The sequence below is a fragment of the Salvelinus alpinus genome, chromosome 22, assembly GCF_045679555.1.
Source record: "Salvelinus alpinus chromosome 22, SLU_Salpinus.1, whole genome shotgun sequence".
Classification (NCBI taxonomy): domain Eukaryota; kingdom Metazoa; phylum Chordata; class Actinopteri; order Salmoniformes; family Salmonidae; genus Salvelinus; species Salvelinus alpinus.
Window position 1 is genome coordinate 26,739,838 of NC_092107.1, and position 22,210 is coordinate 26,762,047.

The 22,210-nt window shown below is 42.0% G+C and overlaps 1 protein-coding gene across 4 annotated transcripts in view; it reads left to right on the forward strand.

Moving 5' to 3' along the window:
• The window catches only part of b3glcta (beta 3-glucosyltransferase a), a 135,100-nt gene that overhangs the window by 37,598 nt on the left and 75,292 nt on the right, over positions 1-22,210 (forward strand). For 2 of the 4 annotated variants that reach the window (XM_071359718.1, XM_071359720.1), the window contains exon 3: positions 17,691-17,730. In XM_071359718.1, coding sequence (XP_071215819.1) covers positions 17,691-17,730 — 40 coding nt within the window. Of the gene's footprint in view, positions 1-12,552; positions 12,588-17,690; positions 17,731-22,210 lie in introns of all 4 variants that reach the window. The other 2 variants (XM_071359721.1, XM_071359719.1) reach the window with 2 other exon arrangements.

Consider the following 22,210-nt stretch of genomic DNA (forward strand, 5'->3'; position numbering starts at 1 on the left):
CGAAAGCAGAACATATCATTATGTTAGGTCAGCAACTAGTCACAGAAAGCATACAGCGATTTTCCAATCAAGCTGAAATAATGATCTAATTAATCACTAACCTTTGATATTCTTCATCAGATGACACTCCCGGGACAACATGTTACACAATACATGTATGTTTTGTTCGATCAAGTTCATATTTATATCCAAAACCTCAGTTTACATTTGGCTTTGCCTCCAAAACATCCCGTGAATTTGCACAGAGCCACATCAATTCACAGAAATACTCATAATAAACATTGATAAAAGATACAAGTGTTATTCACAGATTTAAATATATACTTCTCCTTAATGCAACTGCTGTGTCAGATAAAAAAAAAAAAACATGCAATAATCTGAGTACGGCGCTCAGAGACCAACACAACCCAAGAAGATATCCGCCATGTTGGAGTCAACAGCAGTCAGAAATAGCATTATAAATATTCACTTACCTTTGATGATTTTCATCAGAATGCACTCCCAGGAATCCCAGTTCCACAATAAATGTTTGATTTGTTCCATAAAGTCCATAATTTATGTCCAAATTACTCCTTTTGGTTTGCGCGTTCAGTACACAATCTAAACTCACGACGTGCGGGCAGGTCCAGGTAAGAGTTCAGACGAAAAGTCATATTACAGTACGTAGAAACATACCAAACGAAGTATAGAATCAATCTTTAGGATGTTTTTAACATAAATCTTCAATAATGTTCCAACCGGAGAATTCCTTTGTCTGTAGAAAAGCAATGGAACAGAGCTCGCTCTCACGTGAACAACGTCACGAGTTCAAGGCATTCTGGCAGACCTCAGACTCATTCCCCTCTCATTCGGCCCCATTTCACAGTAGAAGCATCAAACAAGGTTCTAAAGACTGTTGACATCTAGTGGAAGCCTTAGGAAGTGCAACACGACCCCATAGACACTGTGTATTTGATAGGCCAAGAGTTAAAAAACTACAAACCTAAGATTTCCCACTTCCTGGTTGGATTTTTCTCAGGTTTTTTCCTGCCATATGAGTTCTGTTATACTCACAGACATCATTCAAACAGTTTTAGAAACTTCAGAGTGTTTTCTATCTAAATCTGCTAATGATATGCATATCCTAGGATCTGGGCCTGAGTAGCAGGCAGTTTACTCTGGGCACGCTTTTCATCCGGACGTGAAAATACTGCCCCCTACCCCAAAGAAGTTAAACCTGTCTGAAGGTTCTCATATATTGGTTCACTTATGCTCTAAAATAAATGTCTTCATATGAGCAGAATATTGTTTATAAATTTGTTTATATGGGAAGAATATTGTATAAAATAAATTAATAAAATGTGCTGCATTCTTTGCCTTCCTTTCAGACAGAATAAATAATTAATACATTAATTAGGGTCTCCCGAGTGGCACAGCGGTCTAAGGCACTGCATCGCAGTGCTTGAGGCGTCACTACAAACCCAGGTCCGATCCCAGGCTGTGTTACAGCCGGCCTTGACCGGGAGACCAATGAGGCGGTGCACAATTGGCCCAGCGTCGTCCAGGTTAGGGGAGGGTTTGGCTGGCCGGCATCTCTTTGTCCCATCGCGCTCTAGGGACTCCTCGTGGCATATCGGGGGCCTGCAAGCTGACTTCGGTCGCCAGTTGTACGTTGTTTCCTCCGAGTTCCAGGTTACGCGAGCAGTGTGTCAAGAAGCAGCGTGGCTTGGCAGGGTCATGTTTCAGAGGACGCATGGCTCCCGACCTTCGCCTCTCCCGAGTCCGTACGGGAGTTGCAGTGATAGGACAAGACTGTAACTACCAATTGGATATCACGAATTTGGGGAGAAAAAGGGGTAAAGTACAACAAAAACATGTATATACACTACCGTTAAAGTTTGGGGTCACTTAGAAATGTACTTTATTTTTTTTTAAGCAATTTTTTTGTCCATTAAAATAACATCAAATTGATTAGAAATACAGTGTAGACATTGTTAATGTTGTAAATGACTATTGAAGCTGGAAACGACTGATTTTTAATGGAATATCTACATAGGCATACGGAGGTCCATTATCAGCAACCATCACTCCTGTGTTCCAATGGCACGTTGTGTTAGCTAATCCAAGTTTATCATTTTAAAAGGCTAATTGGTCATTAGAAAACCCTTCTGCAATTATGTTAGCACAGCTGAAAACTGTTGTGCTGATCAAAGAAGCAATAAAACTGGCCTTTTTTAGACTAGTTGAGTATCTGGAGCATCAGCATTTATGGGTTCGATTACAGGCTCAAAATGGCCAGAAAAACAAAGTACTTTCTTCTGAAACTCGTCAGTATATTCTTGTTCTGAGAAAGGAAGGCTGTTCCATGCGAGAAATTGCCAAGAAACTGAAGGTCTCGTACAACGCTGTGTACTACATCCTTCACAGAACAGCGCAAACTGGCACTAACCAGAATCGAAAGAGGAGTGGGAGGCCCCGATGCACAACTGAGCAAGAGTACAAGTACGTTAGAGTGTCTAGTTTGAGAAACAGACGCCTCAAAAGTCCTCAACTGGCAGCTTCATTAAATAGTACCCACAAAACACCAGTCTCAACGTCAACAGTGAAGAGGTGACTCGTCTCTTATTTGGGGTTCTGTGGCTGGAAACTCTGATGAACTTATCCTCTGCAGCAACTCTGTCTTCCTTTCCTGTGGCGGTCCTCATGAGAGCCAGTTTCATCATAGCGCTTGATGGTTTTTGGGACTGCACTTGAAGAAACGTTCAAAGTTCTTGACATTTTCCTGATTGACTGACCTTCATATCTTAAAATAATGGACTGTCGTTTTTCTTTGCTTATTTGAGCACAAATTAACTTTTAGCAAGGCACACCTGTTAATTTAAATGTATTCCAAGTGACTACCTCCATGAAGCTGGTTGAGAGAATGCCAAGAGTGTGCAAAGCTGTCATCAAGGCAAATGGTGGCTTCTTTGAAGAATCTCAAATATATATTATATATCAAAATATATTTTCTAATACTTTTTTGGTTAATACATGATTCCGTATGTGCTATTTCATAGTTTTGATGTCTTCACTATTATTCTACAATGTAGAAAATAGTAAAAATATTATAAAAACCCTGGAATGAGTTGGTGTGTCCAAACTTTTGACTGGCACTGTACATTAGTAAAATAAATTACGACGTGCACATATAAATGTCACCAGAGGGCGGCAGAGACCATCCTAGAAACAAGGTGTGTACAGTCCTCCTCATTTCACACCGATCGGGCCATGATTGCCTACATCATCTCTCTACTCTCTTGCAAGGCCCTGGCGTGGGCAGTGGCGGTGTGGGAACAGCAGCCACCATCCTGCAGCTCTATATTAGCCTTCACTGCTGAGCTGCGATGAGTCTTCAACCACCCAGTCGGCGGACGAGAAGCGGCCACCAGGGTTTGTCTAACTCCATCAAGGATGAATTTGCCTCTCGGGAACTGGGAGAGGACCATTGTCCCGGTTTCCTGAGCACCCCAAGCCCTCCGACTCCAGCATTGAGGAGCCCATGCAGATGGGACGCACACGTCTGAGCCCACAGGAGCGTGACAGGCACATGTGTGAAGGCTGCTGCCTCTACTGCGGAGGTCTCTTTCATGTCCGTCCTACATGCCCAGATCTGACGCGAAACGCAAGGACAAGTGGAGACCCTGATGAGCTGTGCAGTTACCCCCCCGGCTACCCAGTCACCGTCTGTCACTACCCGCAACCCTCCACTGGGACAACCGTGAGCACCATATTCAAGCCTTCGTAGACTCAGGGGCTGGAGATAATTTTTGAAATGTGAGTTTCAGGGGATTTGCGTGAAATGTCCCATCCCTCTGCAGATTCAAGCCCTCGATGGACGCCACATTGGCTCCGGTCAGGTGGAATATCAGACCAAGCCCATTCTACTGCAGGTTGGGGTGAAACACTCAGAGACTCTTAGTTTTCTTTTGATGTCTGCTCTCAAGAACCCCCTTATCCTAGGGTACCCCTGGCTAGCGCTACATAACCCGCTATTATCCTGGTCCACGGGACACCTACTAGACTGGGGTAAGGACTAAATCTCTAAGACCCCCACTAAGAGCCTCGCCGTGTCCTCCTGCATCCATTGAAGACCAAGAGTTTTCCGCTCTCCCTCCCAAATACTTCGACCTCCAGGAGGTCTTCAGTAAGAGGCAAGCCACCACCCTTCCCGCCATTCGTACATACGACTGTGCCATGGAACTCCTTCCCGGCTCCACACCTCCCCGGGGCCGTCTGTACTCCCTTTCAACCCCTGAAGCAGCAGTCATGGACAATTTACATCCGGGAGTCGCTAGAGGCAGGTTTAATTCGCCCCTCTACATCCCCAGCTGGTGCAGGCTTCTTCTTCGTGGGTAAGAAGGATGGAGGCCTGCATCCTTGCATCGATTACATAGAGCTGAACCAGATTACTATCAAGAATCGTTACCCTCTACCCCTGAGATCCGCCGCCTTGGAGTTTGCCCAAGGGGCCCAATTCTTCACCAAACTTGACTTACGCAAAACTTACAATCTTGTGAGAATCAGAGAAGGAGGTGGAAAACTGCCTTTAACACCCCTAGTGGTCACTATGAGTATTTAGTCATGCCCTTCAAATTATCGACCAGCAATCTTTCAAGCATTGGTCAATGACAATCTTAGGGATATGTTGAATCGGTTCGTCTTTGTTTACCTCGATGACATCCTGATCTTCTCCAAGACCCTTCCGGAACACATACTGCACGTCCGCCAAGTCCTGTGATGCGCCTCCTGCAGAGTCAACTATATTTCAAGATAGAGAAGTGTGAGTTCCAGGTATTCCAAGTTTCTTTCCCGGGTCACATTATCTCTACTGCAGAATGGACCCCGTTAAGGTTGAGGCCGTCGCTGACTGGCCCCGTCCCACCTCACTCAAGCAGGTCCAGTGGTCTGTTTTATACGCAACTTTGGTGCGGTGGCAGCGCCTCTTCCGGTCCTAACCCGCAAGTCCCATACCCGTTTTTGCTGGACTCTCTAGGCTGACAGGGCATTCATGGAGCTCAAGGGATGTTTCACCTCCGGACCCACCCTCGTTCATCCTGATCCTACTCGTCCCGTCGAGGCGTCCACCTCTACCACAGACACCGGAGCAGGGGCGGTACTTTCACAGCGGAACGAGGAGGACAAAAAACTGCACCCATGCGCCTTTCTCGCCAGTGGAACACAACTACGATGCAGGCAACCGGGAGCCCTTGGCAGTTATTGGAAAGCCTTCTTCTCCCTGTTGGGGGAGTCGGTGAGTCTCTCCTCTGGGTTCCACCCACAGTTGAATGGGAAAACGAAGCGGTCCGAACCAGAAGCTGGAGAAGTTTCTCCTCTGTTTTGTCTCCACCCAGGACAGCAACTGGCGAAAGTTCCTCGTCTGGATGGAGTATGCTCACAACACAGTGCCGAACTCATCCACTGGACTCTCGCCGTTTTAGTGTCAGTTTGGTTTCAGGCTCTGTCGCAGCCGGCCACGACCGGGAGACCCATGGGGCGGCGCACAATTGGCCCAGCGTCATCCGGGTTAGGGGAGGGTTTGGCCAGCAGGGATGTCCTTGTCCCATCGCACACTAGCGAGTCCTGTGGCGGACCGGGCGTAGTGCACGCTGACACGGTCGCCAGGTGCACAGTGTTGCCTCCGACACATTGGTGCTGCTGGCTTCCGGGTTAAGTGAGCATTGTGTCAACAAGCAGTGCGGCTTGGTTGGGTTGTGTTTCGGAGGATGCACGGCTCTCGACCTTCGCCTCTCCTGAGTCCGTATGGAGTTGCAGCGATGAAACAACTTTAACTACCAATTGGATACCACGAAATTGGGGAGAATCGTATCCAGCTTCCCAGGTATATAAGGGTATGTCCATCCTTCCATGTCTCCTGTTTCAAGCTTGTAAGGACCAGTCCCTGCCTCTCTGCCCCCTCGACTTGTTGATGGTCGTCCTGCTTAACTGTCCGGCTTCTGTTGGAGGCTCGTTGAGTCCGAGGTACCCTGCAGTACCTGTTGGACATAGAGGGCTTCGGACGTGGGTCCCTGCCCGGGACATCCTGGATCCAGGACTTGTTCGAGATTTCAACCAACTACGGGGTGGTCAACCTGGCTTCGCGGCTGGAGCAGCTCATAGAAGGGAGAAGGGGGGAAACTGTTATAGTTCCACCTGTCACCAGAGGGCGGCAGAGACCATCCTAGAGACAATTATGACACTCAGGTGTGTTCTATTACTCATTATGATTTCCCCTTTAAAAGACGTGTGTTTTCTGTTTCCCTTTGCAGAAGCTTGAATTGTTTTTGAGACTTAGTGTTTGTTGTTTTTGCAGGTGTACTGTGATCCTGCTGCTACAGTTTCTTAGCTCTTCTTTACCCGTCTACACCCATTCAGTATCGTTCACACCCTCTTAAGCTTTAGCCCCACCCATCTCGTTTCGCTCTCTGAGCGTTCAGAGCGCAGGCTTGACACTCTGGCCGATGATTTGTTTACCTCTGGATAATATGAAAACAGCCGAACCAGCACTGCTGGCAACAATTTCATTGTGCTTTTTTGCCGACGTTACTGACACCGGCCATATTCAATGGGTGTTGTACACTTTAGCTTAAGACATGAAGCTAGCTAGCTAGGTAAATAATGAACCTAGCTAGGTAAACAACGTGTAAGATCAAACACGTAACGTTAGCTAACGAGCCAGCCAGCTAACATTAGCTAGTTAAACAACAATGAACATAGTGTTACTACCCTGCATGAATATGCTGGGAGCTAACCAACCAGGTTCAATGTTAGCTAGCTAGCATTAGGCTCTAACTAGCAAAGTTATAGTGATTGGCACCAATAGCCTATGCAAAGTCTTTATCAATAGGCTTCCTGTTGCATTTTTCCTATATGAAAAGGAGACGGAAATATGACTGACCTGCACTTCACAAAGGAACGTGTCCAGATGACTGTGAGCTGATTGACCAGTAGGCTAGGTGTGAATGTTCTGAAAGCTTTTCTGAATACGAAACCCATCGACCCCTTATGGGCCATCAGTGGGACAAAAGTATGAGATGGTACACTATTAACTGTAGCAACACTTCATCAAATGTTCATATTAATATTTTAGGCAATGCCATATTATAATATTTTTTAATGAGCACACAAATCCCAAAATGATGTATGCAATTGCAAAATTGAATGTTTCTTATCAAAAGAGTCCCCTAACTTGCGTGAGGCAAGCAACACTGAAGCATGCATGAGAGCAACACCTGTTCCGGACGACTGTGTGATCACGCTCTCCGTAGCCGATGTGAGCAAGACCTTTAAACAGGTCAACATTCACAAAGCCGCGGGGCCAGACTGATTACCAGGACGTGTACTCAAAGAATGCGCGGACCAACTGGCAAGTGTCTTCACTGACATTTTCACCCTCTCTCTGGCCGAGTCTGAAATAAGTGCTTTGAAAGGCTGGTCATGGCGCACAACACCATCATGCCAGAAACCCAAGACCCACTCCAATTCGCGTATCGCCCCAACAGATCCACAGATGACACTATCTCAATCGCACTCCACACTGCCCTTTCCCATCTGGACAAAAGGAACACCTATGTGAGAATGCTGTTCTTTAGCTACAGCTCAGCGTTCAACACCATAGTGCCCTTAAAGCTCATCACTAAGCTAAGGACCCTGGGACTAAATACCTCCCTCTGCAACTGGATCCTGGACTTCCTGACGGGCTGCCCCCAGATGACAAGGGTAGGCAACAACACATCTGCCACGCTGATCCTCAACGCTGGGGCCCCTCGGGTGCGTGCTTAGTCCCCTCCTGTTCTCCCTGTTCACCCACGACTGCATGGCCACCCGCTACTCCAACACAATCATTAAGTTTGCTGACGACACAACAGTGGTAGGCCTGATCACCGACAACTATAAGACAGGCTATAGGGAGGAGGTCAGAGACCTGGCAGTGTGGTGCCAGGACAACAACCTCTCTGATCAATGTGTGCAAGACAAAGGGGCTGATTGTGGACTATAGGAAAAGAAGGGCCGAACAGGCCCCCATTAACATCGATGGGACTGAAGTGGAGCGGGTCGAGAGTTTCAAGTTCCTTGGTGTCCACATCACCAACAAACTATCATGGTCCAAACACACCAAGACCATTGTGAAGAGGGCACGACAACACATTTTCCCCCTCGGGAGACTGAAAAGATTTGGCATGGGTCCCCAGATCCTCAAAAGGTTCTACAGCTGCACCATTAAGAGTATCCTGACAGGTTGCATTAACGCTTGGTATGGCAACTGCTCGGCATCTGACCGGAAGGCGCTACAGAGGGTAGTGCGTATGGGGGCTAAGCTCCCTGACATCCAGGACCTACAGTTGAAGTCGGAAGTTTACATACATCTTAGCCAAATACATTTAAACAGAATTTTTCACAATTCCTGACATTTAATCCTAGTAAAAATTCCCTGTCTTAGGTCAGTTAGGATCACCACATTATTTTAAGAATGTGAAATGCCAGAATAGTTATTATTATTATTAATGATTTATTTCAGCTTTTATTTTTTTCATCACAATCCCAGTGGGTCAGAAGTTTACATACACTCAAGTAGCTTCAAGTAGCTGGTGTAACTGAGTCAGGTTTTTAGGCCTCATTGCTCGCACACACTTTTTCAGTTCTGCCCACACATTTTCTATGGGATTGAGGTCAGGGCTTTGTGATTGCCACTCCAATACCTTGACTTTGTTGTCCTTAAGACATTTTGCCACAACGTTATAAGTATGTTTGCGGTCATTGTCCATTATGAATACCCATTTGTGACCAAGATTTAAGTTCCTGACTGATGTCTTGAGATGTTGCTTCAATAAATCCACAATTTTCTTTCCTCATGCAGCCATCTATTTTGTGAAGTGCACCAGTCCCTCTTGCAGCAAAGCACCCCCACAACATGATGCTGCCACCCCCGTGCTTCACGGTTGGGATGGTGTTCTTCACCTTGCAAGCATTCCCCTTTTTCCTCCAAACATAAGGATGGTGATTATGGCCAAACAGTTATATTTTTGTTTAATCAGACCAGAGGACATTTCTCCAAAAAGTATATTTGTCCCCATGTGCAGGTTCAAACTGTAGTCTGGCATTTTTATGACGGTTTTGGAGCAGTGGCTGCTTCCTTGTTGAGCGGCCTTTCAGGTTATGTCGATATAGGACTCGTTTTTACTGTGGATATAGATACTTTTGTACCTGTTTCTTCCAGCATCTTCACAAGGTCATTTGCTGTTGTTCTGGGATTGATTTGCACTTTCGCACCAAAGTACGTTCATCTCTAGGAGACAGAACGCGTCTCCTTCCTGAGCAGTATGACGGCTGCGTGGTCCCATGTTTTTTATACTTGCATACTATTGTTTGTACAGATGAACGTGGTACCTTCAGGCATTTGGAAATTGCTCCCAAGGATGGACCAGACTTGTGGAGGTCGACAATTATTTTTCTGAGGTCTTGGTTGATTTCTTTTGATTTTCCCGTGATCTCAAGCAAAGGGGCACAGCGTTTGAAGGTAGGCCTTTGAACTACATTCACAGGTACACCTCCAGTTGACTCAAATGATGTCAATTAGCCTAATCAGAAGCTTCTAAAGCCATGACCTAATTTTCTGGAATATTCCAAGCTGTTTAACCTTTTGTCAATAGGGGGAGCTGTTAGCATTATTTTTTTTTTTACATTTCCAAATTAAACTGCCTCGTACTCAATTCTTGATCGTACAATATGCATATTATTGTTATTATTGGATAGAAAACAGTCTATAGTTTCTATAGGAGTTGAAATTTTGTCTCTGAGTGGTACAGAACAATTTCTACAGCACTTTTCATGACAGGGTTCAGATTTCAGAAATTTTTACCTCTGATCTGGGGTCTGTTTATAAGGCCACAGTGAATGCTATGAAGAAACCGACACTACCTACGTCTTCCTCTGGGTGTCTGTACGTCATCACGTTTTCAATGAAGTCTATGGGACGTTCACAGCCATTATAAATGACAAAAATGTACAGAGACCCCTCTTTCTCAACGTGCGCCTCAAGCGTGAAGGCCATCGGACCTGCCTCGTTCCAAATCGTTTTCTAACCAGCAGTATTTCTCCGGTCATGTTTTCAGTCGTTATAGTTGTTAAAAACATCATAATGTAGTGAATTTTAACCGTTTTATATCAATTTATATCCGTTTAGTGCGATTTTGAGGAATTTCTTTGTCGTGCACTCTGAAAGTTTGGACACGCTTTAGGGTGTCGGTCGTTGGTGATGGACATTTCGAAGGACAGAGGACATCTATCGACCAAAAGACGTTTATAACATAGAAAGGATACATTGCCCAAGAATATGATGGAAGATCAGCTCAAAGTAAGCAATATTTAATATGATAAACCGTGTTTCTGTCGAAATATTTTAAACGCATACATCGCCATTTTGTTTGGTATAGCTTCACTTGGCCAACCCTGTATTGAAAAGTAAGGATAATTTAAAAAATGTAAATCAGCGGTTGCATTAAGAACTAATTTGTCTTTCGATTCCTGTCAACCCTGTATTTTTTAGTCAAGTATATGATTAGCTTTTAATTAAACTAGATCACTCTGATAGATGACGTCAGACATATTGAGGCTTGATTTCCTAGTATTTTCATTGTGTAACCACGGTTTTGTATGGCTAAATATGCACCTTTTCGAACAAACTGTATATGTATGTTGTAAAATGATGTTACAGGAGTGTCATCGGAAGAATTCTGAGAAGGTTAGTGAAAAAATTAATATCTTTTGGCGGTGGTTACGTTATAGCGCTCTTTGGCTGGAATCGATGCTCTGGTAACGTTGGAACATGTAGTATGCTAACTTATCGATTTATTGTGTTTTCGCTGAAAAACGCTTAGAAAATCTGAAATATGGTCTGAAATCACAAGAACTGGGTCTTTCCATTGCTATGCTTTGTCTATTTTTATGAAATGTTTTATGATGAGTAAATTGGTCATACACGTTGCTCTATCTAGTAATTCTAGTGGATTTGTGATGGTCGGTGCAATTGTAAACTGTGATTTCTACCTGAAATATGCACTTTTTTCTAACAAAAACTATCCTATACCATGAATATGTTATCAGACTGTCATCTGATGGTTTTTTTTATAGGTTATTGGCTATCAATATCTTAGTTGAGCCGAATTGGTGATAGCACCTGAAGGAGTAAGAAACTGATGGAGTTAGAATAGTGGTGTATTTTGCTAACGTGTTTAGCTAATAGATTTACATATTTTGTCTTCCCTGTAAAACATTTTAAAAATCTGAAATGGTGGCTTTATTCACAAGATCTGTATCTTTCATCTGGTGTCTTGGACTTGTGATTTAATGATATTTAGATGCTACTATCTACTTCTGAAGCTATGCTATCTATGCTAATCAGTGTGTGGGGGGTGGGGGGTGCTCCCGGATCCGGGTTTCTGAGGCAGTAAAAGTTAAAGGCACAGTCAACTTAGTGGATGTAAACTCTGACCCACTGGAATTGTGATACAGTGATTTATAAGTGAAATAATCTGTCTGTAAACAATTGATGGAAAAATTACTTGTGTCATGCATAAAGTAGATTTCCTAACCAACTTGCCAAAATTATTGTTTGTTAACAAGACATTTGTGGAGTGGTTGAAAAACAAGTTTTAATGACTCCAATATAAGTGTATGTAAACTTCTGACTTCCACTGTATATACTAGGCGGTGTCAGAGGAAGGCCCAAAAAATTGTCAAAAACTCCAGTCACCCAAGTCATAGACTGTTCTCTCTGCAACTGCACTGCAAGCGGTACCGGAGCGCCAAGTCTAGTACCAAAAGGCTTCTTAACAGCTTCTACCCCCAAGCAATGAGACTGCTGAACAACTAAACTAATCAAATGGTCACCTGGACTATTTACATTGAACCTTCCCCCTTTGTTTTTACAATTCTGCTACTCATGGTTTATTATCTATTTATAGACACTTTATCCCTGCACATTGACTCGGTACCGGTACCCCCTGTATATAGCCTCGTTATTGTTATGTACATTTTTTTTGTTGTTGATTTTTTTAACTTAAGTTTATTTAGTAAATATTTTATTTACTCTGTTTCTTGAACTGCATTGTTGGTTAAAGGCTTGTAAGTAAGCATTTCACTGTAAGGTCTACTACACCTGTTGTACTCGCCGCATGTGACAAATACCATTTGATTTGAATTCTTCAATAGGCTATGCGTAGGGTAGTAGACCTACTTGTTGGTTGCACATTTGGTATCCAGCTGTTTAGTTAGGCCTAGTGATATTGTCAATCATTAGCTGATCCAGGAAATATTTTTTCGCAATGACAGTCAAGTGACAATCAGCTGTTGTGAAAGGCCTATAGCATACGATTCAAAAACAGCCAGTGCGGGAAAACGGTGTTTGGAAGAATGTCCAGAATATTTTGATGTCTTGTTCATTGCACCAGTGAAGACAGTTGTGATTCACATTTGATTCAATCTAATATCCCTACATTAATGTTGATTATCTGCTATTGTCTTCTTGATTTACAGCAGGGTCTAGAAGATTTAACAGAGAAAGCATCAAGGTGATTAGTTGCTTTCATATGTTTCTGTACATTGGATGGGACCCTGGCCAAGTGAAAATATGTTTTTCAACATTTTTGCAAATCTATTGAAAATGAAATACAGAAATATCTAATTTTCACAACTATTCACACCCCTGAGTAAATACCTTGTAGAAGCACCTTTGCCGGCAATTACAGCTGTGAGTCTTTTGGGGTAAGTCTCTATGAGCTTTGCACACATGGATTGTGCAAGATTTGCCCATTTATTCTTTAAAAAATTCTTCAAGCTCTGCCAAGTTGATTGTTGATCATGGCTAGACGCCATTCTCAAGTCTTCACAGGTTTTCAAGACAATTTAAGTCAAAACTGTAGCTAGGCCAATCAGGAATATTCAATGTCATCATGGTTAAGCAGACTGAACCAGGTTTTCCTCTAGGATTTTACCTGTGCTTGTAGCTGTATTCCATTTCTTTTTATCCGAAAACTCCCTAGTCCTTGCTGATGACAAGCATACCAATAACATTATGCATCCACCACCATGCTTGAAAATATGAAGAGTGGTACTCAGTGATCTTGCATTTGGCCCAAATTCAGGACGAAATGTTTTGCAGTATTACTTAATGGTGAAATCCCTGAGTCGTTTCCTTCCTCTCCGGCAACTGAAATAGGAAGGACGCCTGTATCTTTGTAGTGGCTTGGTGTATTGATACACCATCCAAAGCCTAATTAATAACTTCACCATGCTCAAAGGGATATTCAGCTTCTGCTTTTAATTTCTTTTACACATCTACCAATAGGTGCCCTTCTTTGCGAGGCATTGAAAAATCTCTTGGTCTTTGTGGTTGAATCTGTGCTTGTAATTCACTACTTGATTGAGGGACCTTACAGATAATTGTATATGTGGGGTACAGAGATGGGTAAAAAATTATGTTAATCACTATTATTGCACACAGAATGAGTCCATGCAACTTATTATGCGATTTGTTAAGCACATTTTTCCTCCTGAACTTATTTAGGTTTGCAATAACAAAGGGGTTGAATAGTTATAGACATAATAGATTTCAGATTCTTAACAAAATACAAAATGTTTTACAAATGTTTTATTTAATTGACATTATGGAGAATTGTGTGTAGATCAGTGACACAAAATCCCAATTTAATACATTTTTAATTCAGGCAGTAACACAACAAAAGTTTGGAAAAACTAGAGCTGTGAATAGTTTCTTGTTTGACGAGAACACTTACATTTGCGGAGATGAGTGGGAGAGACCGTGGACAACAGTGGATGCATCATTTGTGGCTACAATGAATGAATTAAATTGGATTTTCATGTCAAATCGCCAGTTGGAAATCCATCCCTTATGGGATTATTTGACACAAACAAACATTACAAGAATTGACTGTGATAATTCTTCTTCTGGTGTTCTCTGCAGTGTGCATCTCATAAAGAGTGCAAAAAAATAAAAAAATATAAATGAAAATCGTAGTAAATAAGGTTATCCTAACAATTACAGTGCTTTCGGGAAGTATTCAGACCCCTTGACTTTTTCCACGTGTTGTTACGTTACAGCCTTATTCTAAAATTGATTAAATATTTTTTCCCCTCATGTAGGCCGTCATTGTAAATAAGATTTTTTCTTAACTGACATGCCTAGTTAAATTAAGGTTAAATAAAACAATCTACACACAATACCCCATAATGACAAAGCAAAAATATATATTTTTTAAATGGATTACTCAAAGACTGTGTCCTTCTACTAAAACTGTTATTTCTTATTAGTTTTTGAAGTTACAAGCCTGAAACCTTGAACATAGACTGCTGACACCCTGTGGAAGCAATAGGAATTGCATCCAGGGAGCTAAAAATTACAGTTGGTTTTTCTTTGGATTTTATCCTACCATATCTATTGTGTTATATTCTACTACATTATTTTAACATTTCTACAAACTTCAAACATTTCTTTCCAATGGTACCAATTATATGCATATCCTAGCCTCAGGGTCTGAGCTACAGGCAGTTTACTTTGGGCAAGTCATTCAGGCAGGAAATTGAGAAAAAAGGGGCCTAGCCCTAAAAATTAAATAACTTAAAATTGACAAGGTATAATTGACTTGACAACAACTATCAATGTACAAATGTAGCTTTATCAACTAGAAAAATCGAGAGGAATGTGGCTGTTTATCGAAGTTAGCTGATTCATTTAATAATCCTGCTGTTTGGAATACCCCTCATGTCTTATTAGATTCTGTGCTGGTTAGTTAATTGCTGAAAATGAAGCAAATGCCGGTGACCCGTGCGATTTGTGTTTTTTCACTGGGATATTCACAATGGTTAATCACTTTTTACAGATACAGATGCCTCCAGGCTTTTAAGAGGCAGGGGATGGGATGATAGAATATATAAGAAATATATAGGCAAATCATCTCATATAATGCAGCCTGAGGCTGGCAGCGCCTCTCCTCAGAAACCGACTACAGAGGAAGGCAGTGTGAGGATTGAGAAACCCATGGGCCTGACTGACTTAAGCTCCTGAGCCCAAATAAGCCAATGTCTTTTTATCCACCAATGGCACTGAATTAAATTAGCTCTGGATGTGGTCTTGTGTTCCGATGCATAAGTAAGCCTTTCACTCTGATTATACCCAAATCTGACAACACAAGGTACATGCAAGTGAACAAGCATCTAGAAGATTTGTAATTCTCTCGCTCCCACCCGCTCGTCTTCAATCTTAGCCTCCTGTTATTAAAATGTCTCTGCTAGATACAGTACTTGTCAGAAACTCCTATTAAAGTTTGATGAATATTGGAAGGAAGGGAATAGGGAGAAGCTAGTGACAGATGACTAAGAGAGAGGTGCTGTTGTGACAGGTGTCAGGCAGGGGGAGGACATCTCTTTCTATGAGCTAAATGACCATCGCTAGTCGTTCTAATGGTTCCAAGTGGTCATCTCCTGAGGGAGGTTAATAGATGGATTTCCTCCGATGGCTCCATTCACTGTCCCCACCCCTCCGCTTGTCTCCCCGGTGATGCCAAAAAAAAGTGCCACATCTGCCTCACTGTGAATTTACGACTTGTTTAAATTGTGCTGCTTTCCAAAGGGGCCTGCCGAGCCCAGGAGTGGAGTAATTGTTAGTCTAGAGGTAGTCATAAATCCCCCAAAAATATTTCTATCTCCCCTCCTCATTATCTATTAATAACGCTGTGCTCTTGCTGCAGAGTTCCTGAGATTTGCCAGAACTGTAGGCTATACAGTCTTCCTTCCTCCCCAAAGACTGAGACCTGTCTTCTTCTGAAAGATGCGAGGTGAAAAGACATCTCTTCAATGCTGTGATTGATTTCCTCATTCCTCCATGGTCTGTTGCAGGCAGCTACAGGCACTTGACAGCCACGATGGAGGAACTGCTCTCTAATTGAGCCGAGTGCTTGGAGCGAAGGATGCTACAGGCACTAAAAAACCCACACAATTAGGAACTACTAATGACATGGCGAATCGGCCATTATTCCTCCCAATAACCCAGAGAGGTTTTTACATTTACTGTAGCATCGCTAAACAACAGTACATGAGTAACACACTTTAGGCTATACAAGTTGAGGAAGGGTAGTGGCAGCATCATGCTGTGGAAGACTAGTCAGGATCGAGGGAAAGATGAACGGAGCTAAGTACTGAGAGATCCTTGATGAAAACCTGCTCCAGAGCACTCAGACTGGGGCAAAGGTTCACCTTCCAACAGGACAACGACCCTAAGCACACAGCCAAAACAGCGCAGTAGAGGCTTCGAGACAAGTCTCTGAATGTCCTTGAGTGGCCTAGCCAGAGCCTGGACTTGAACCCCATCGAACATCTCTGGAGAGACCTGAAAATAGCTGTGCAGCATCGCTTCCCATCCAACCTGACAGAGCTTAAGAGGAGCTGCAGAGAATAATGGGAAAAACTCCCCAAATACAGGTGTGCCAAGCCTGTAGCGACATACCCAAGAGGACTCAAGGTTGAAATCGCTGGCAAAGGTGCTTCAACAAAGTACTGAGTAAAGGGTCTGAATACTTACTGTACTGTATGTAAATGTCATATTTCAGTTTTTTTTGTTGAATATATTTTCAAAAATGTTTAAAAGCCTGTTTTTTCTTTGCCATTATAGGCTATTGTGTGTAGATTGTGTAGAACAATTTAATCAATTGTAGAATCAGGCTGTAATGTAACAAAATGTGGAAAAAGTCAAGGGGTCTGAATACTTTATGAATGCACTGTGTTGTACATAGGCTGGTCATCTAGGTTTGTACCTGTAGCCTTTCCATCACCATGAAGAAAAACAATGACCAATACAGTAATTAAGTACATTGAGACATCAAGTGGTTTGTGATGATCTGGCTCAGTTGGTTGAGCATGGCACTTGCAACGCTTAGGCTTGTGGGGTTGATTTCCACGGGGGACCAATATGAAAATGTATGCATTCACTACTGTAAATTGTTCTGGATGAGAGCGTCTACTAAAGTGTAAAAATAATTAATAGACCGTTTCAGTTTTCACATAGCAATAAGTTGCATTTGCAAAGTATTTCAAGAAACTGGAAAACATATACTGTATACAGCAAGTATTTTTATATTCCACAAGTTAACAGATTTAGTGTTTTGTACAGATAATTATCAAACTCAAGTTACAAATGCTGGTAAACACTGAAATACAAATGCATTTAGTTTACTTTTTTTCACAAAAGTAGTACAGTGGGCCTTTACTAGTTCTGTATTAGCGGACCATGTAGACGTCTTCGGCGTGGGCAATGTTTTTTTTTGTTCTGCATCGCACCCCTGTCGGCGGCAGCAGTGCAGCACCCCCACCCCCAAATGACTTCCTGCGGCTATGGCTGAGTGTGTTTACATTCTGTTTTGCTGAATCCTCCCCTGAGACTGCTAAAATATAACTATTCCTTCTCCAGTAGTTGTTACATTTCTTTGACACAATGCAGTGAAATTAGGGGTGTGTTAATACTGGGATGGTGGGACTGTCACATGAAATGAAGTGTTTGGAGCTGCTGGTTTGTTTTGTTACATTCACTTGAAAAGTAAACCGTGCCACTAAGCCTTCTAATAAGTCTCTCTCTCTCTCGCTCTCTCTCTCTCTCTTCTCAGAACCAGGATTCAGAGGAAGTCCTCTATGACAGCCAGCTAGGTGAGTCTCATTGATTATTCTCCATGCATCCAGAAATGGTTCAATAGAAAGGACCACTTTTAAAGGTCCAGAAAGTAGGAATTTATTCAGCTGTTTGCTAATCTAATCTTCTGAAATGTCTCACTTGATTAAACAAATATTGCAGACCGTATGATTGCACTGTACAATACCCTCTTACTTGTTGTTATACGACAATGTACAAAACAAAATTGAAACAACGGAACTGCCCACTTCCTGATTTGAGGATCGCATAAATATGTCACAGAACAGACATTGCTTTCTATGACCATGACGATTCAATAAAACAAACATATTTGCAGAAAAGCTCGGCCTGAACTCTTTCTTTGCAAAATGTACATACTGCACGTTTAACGAGTACTTTCACATGCGCACAACTAATTTGATATTAAACTGATTATGGCAGTAGGCCGAGTATGAAGATATTAATGTTAACACCTTGCTCTGCTTGTCTTAATCGACGTAAGGTTAAAATCGAAGGTTATCTGAGCAGTCTTTCGAATGATTAGAACATGTGCTTAATCGGCGTTCCAGCTTAATCGGCGTTACAGCTTAATCGGCGTTCCAGCTGTGTATTTGACCTGCGCATGTGACAAGCGCAAGCCTCCCTCTTACAATGCATTCGGAAACTATTCAGCCCCATTCACTTTTCCCACATTTTGTTACGTTACAGCCTTATTCTAAAATGGGTTACATTTAAAACAATTCTCATAAATCTACACATAGTACCACATAATGAGTAAGAAAAACAGGTTTGTATAATTTGGTCAATTATATTAGAAATAAATACATTATTTACATAAGTATTCAGACCCTTTGCTAAGAGACTTGAAATCGAGCTCAGGTGCCTCCTGTTTTACCATTGATCATCCTTGAGATGTTTCTACAACTTGATTGGACATGATTTGAAAAGGCACACACCTGTTTATATATGTCTAAATAATCCCACATTTGACAGTGCATGTCAGAGCAAAACAAGCCATGAGGTCGAAGGAATTGTCCGTAGAGCACCCGAGACAGGATTGTGTCGATGGTACAGATCTGGGGAAAGGTACCAAACATTGTCTGCAGCATTGAATGTCCCCAAGAACACAGTGGCCTATTCCATAGTCGCTGACAGAACAGTTGAAACTGGAGCAGCAGCACGACCAGGTGTACTGGGGAGAGCAAGGAGTCATCAGGCCAGGTAGTCCTGAGGTGTGGTCCTAGGGCTCAGGGAGCATACTTAAATTCACACAGGACACCGGATAAGACAGGAGAAATACTCCAGATATAACAGACTGACCCTAGCCCCCCGACACATAAATTATTGCAGCATAACGTCCATTGCTCTTGTTTCTTGGCCCAGGCAAGTCTCTTCATCTTATTGGTGTCCTTTAGTAGTGGTTTCTTTGCAGCAATTCCATGAAGGCTTGATTCACGCAGTCTCGTCTGAACAGTTGATGTTGAGATGTGTCTGTTATTTGAACTCTGTGAAGCATTTATTTGGGCTTAAGTCTGAGGTGCAGTTAACTCTAATGAACTTAGCAGAGGTAACTCTGGGTCTTCCTTTCCTGTGGCGGTCCTCATGAGAGCCAGTTTCATCGTAGTGCTTGATGGTTTTTGCGACGGCACTTGAAGAAACTTTCAAAGTTCTTGAAATGTTCTGCTTTGACTGACCTTCATGTCTTAAAGTAATGATGGACTGTCATTTCTCTTTGCTTATTTAAGCTGTACATACCATAATATGGATTTAGTCTTTTACCCAATCTTCTGTATACCCCCTACCTTGTCACAACACAACTGATTGGCTCAAACAAATTAAGAAATTCCACAAATTTAACTTTTAACAAGGCACACCTGTTAAAACTTCTTATGGCTGCAATCCCGTTAACGGGATGATATGACAACAGCCAGTGAAAGTGCAGGGAGCCAAATTCAAACAGAAATCTCATAATTACAATTCCTCAAACATACATGTATCTTATACAATTTTAAAGGTAATCTTGTTGTTAATCACACCAAAGTGTCCGATTTCAAATAGGCTTTACAGCGAAACACCACAAACGATTATGTTAGGTCACCGCAAAATCACAGAAAAACACAGCAATTTTTCAGCCAAAGACAGGAGTCACAAAAAGCAGAAATAGAGATAAAATGAATCACTACCCTTTGATTATCTTCATCAGATGACACTCATAGGACTTCATGTTACACAATACATATGTGTTTTGTTCGATAAAGTTAATATTTATATCCAAAAACCTCAGTTTACATTGGCGCCATGTTCAGAAATGCCTCCAAAATATCCAGAGAAATTGCAGAGAGCCACGTCAAATAACATAAATACTCATCATAAACTTTGATGAAAGATACATGTTTTACATAGAATTAAAGATACACTTGTTCTTAATGCAACCGCTGTACCATGCAATAATCTGAGACGGCGCTCAACAGAAATCAGAAATTAGAAATATTCCCTTACCTTTGATGATCTTCATCAGAATGCACTCCCAAGAATCCTAGTTCCACAATAAATGTTTGTTTTGTTCGATAATGTCCATTATTTATGTCCAAGTAGCTACTTTTGTTAGCGCGTTTAGTACACAAATCCAAACGCTCGTGCAGGTCCAGCCGAACGTCGGACGATAACTTCAAAAAGTTATATTACAGGTCGAAGAAACGTGTCAAACTAAGTATAGAATCAATCTTTAGGATGTTGTTATCATAAATATTCAATAATGTTCCAACCGGAGAATTCCTTTGTCTGTATAGAAGCAATGAAACGCAGGTCGCTATCATGTGAAATGCCCGTGACCAGGACCTGGCTCTCTGCCAGACCACTGACTCAGTCCCCTCTCATCCGGCTCCACATCACAGTAGAAGCCTCATTCAAGGTTCTACAGACTGTTGACATCTAGTGGAAGCCGTAGGAAGTGCAAACAGATCTATATCCCACTGTGTATTCAATAGGGGCTGGGTTGAAAATCGACCAACCTCAGATTTCCCACTTCCTGTTTGGATTTCTTGTCAGGTTTTTGCCTGCCATATGAGTTCTGTTATACTCACAGACATAATTCAAACAGTTTTAGAAACTTCAGAGTGTTTTCTATCCAATACTAATAATAATATGCATATATTAGCAACTGGGACTGAGGAGCAGGCCGTTTACTCTGGGCACCTCTAGGCACCTTTCATCCAAGCTACTCAATACTGCCCCTGCAGCCATAAGAAGTTAATTGAAATGCATTCCAGGTGACTACCTCATGAAGCTGGTTGAGAGAATGCCAAGGGTGGCTACTTTGAAGAATCTCAAATATATTTGTATTTGTTTACACTTTTTTGTTTACTACATGATTCCACATATGATATTTCATAGTTTTGATGTCTTCACTATTTTTGACAATGTAGTATAGTAAAAATAAAGAAAACTCTTGTAGCTGTGTCCAAACTTTTGACTGGTACTCTATGTACAATTTCAGTTGTTTAGTTTTAATAAATTAACCGGTTTTTGCTTAGTCATTATGCGGTATTGTGTGTGGATTTATGTACCTTGAATAAATACACGGGGCAATACCCGAAAACGCAAATGCACAATGATACAACACGGGACGAGACCCACAATCATCTGCACAACACAAGCGGCACGATAGCCAAAACAACAAGGCACAGGTACTCACACGACCAACAGACATTGGAACAATAATCAACAGCCCAATGGTGAACCAAAGGGCACATTTATACAAATATAAATCAGTGAGGAAACTGGGACCAGGTGTGTGTATTGACACAGTTCAGTTCCTAGAGGCCGGTGACGTAGACCTCCAAAACTGGTGCATGGAAAGAGCAACAGTACCAGAGGGATCCGTGACCAGAGGTCTGAATACTTTCCCAATGTATGTGCGAGTGAGTTCGGAAAAACTGAAAGTATGCATCTTTAGAAATTGTTTTTGCACACTAATAGAAAACACTTGGCCAAAGTAACATGGTCACTGTAGTAGAACATTTTATTTTGATCAGCAATTTTTTGCATTTATCAAAAGTCCCATCAGGTAGCCTGATTTCAGATGTCTCGATGTAAACAGGCTTATGAGGGAAATCGTTCTTCTTGCTAAGCATGTAAATGTTTTGAACAAACTATTATTATATTATTCTGACTATCCACAATCACATTATTTTGTGCATGTAACCGTGCTTAATGAGTCAATGTACTATTGTCTGAAGTCATTGATCTGTCAAATCAATTAATACCAACGCCAGCACCTGTTCCGTGCGAGTGTTTTGATTTTAAACAAGCACAGTCCTTCAGAGAGAGCTGTATGGTATCCGTGTTTTGGCCAATATTAATTAATGTGGGTCACAATTTCTAGTGCGATATGTGTTTTATATTCAGCTGCATCAGCACTAATGAGGGTAATCCAGCATGAGATGCACTGGAATTAACAAATCACTGAGGCTTTACACTGACATATCACAACAGTCT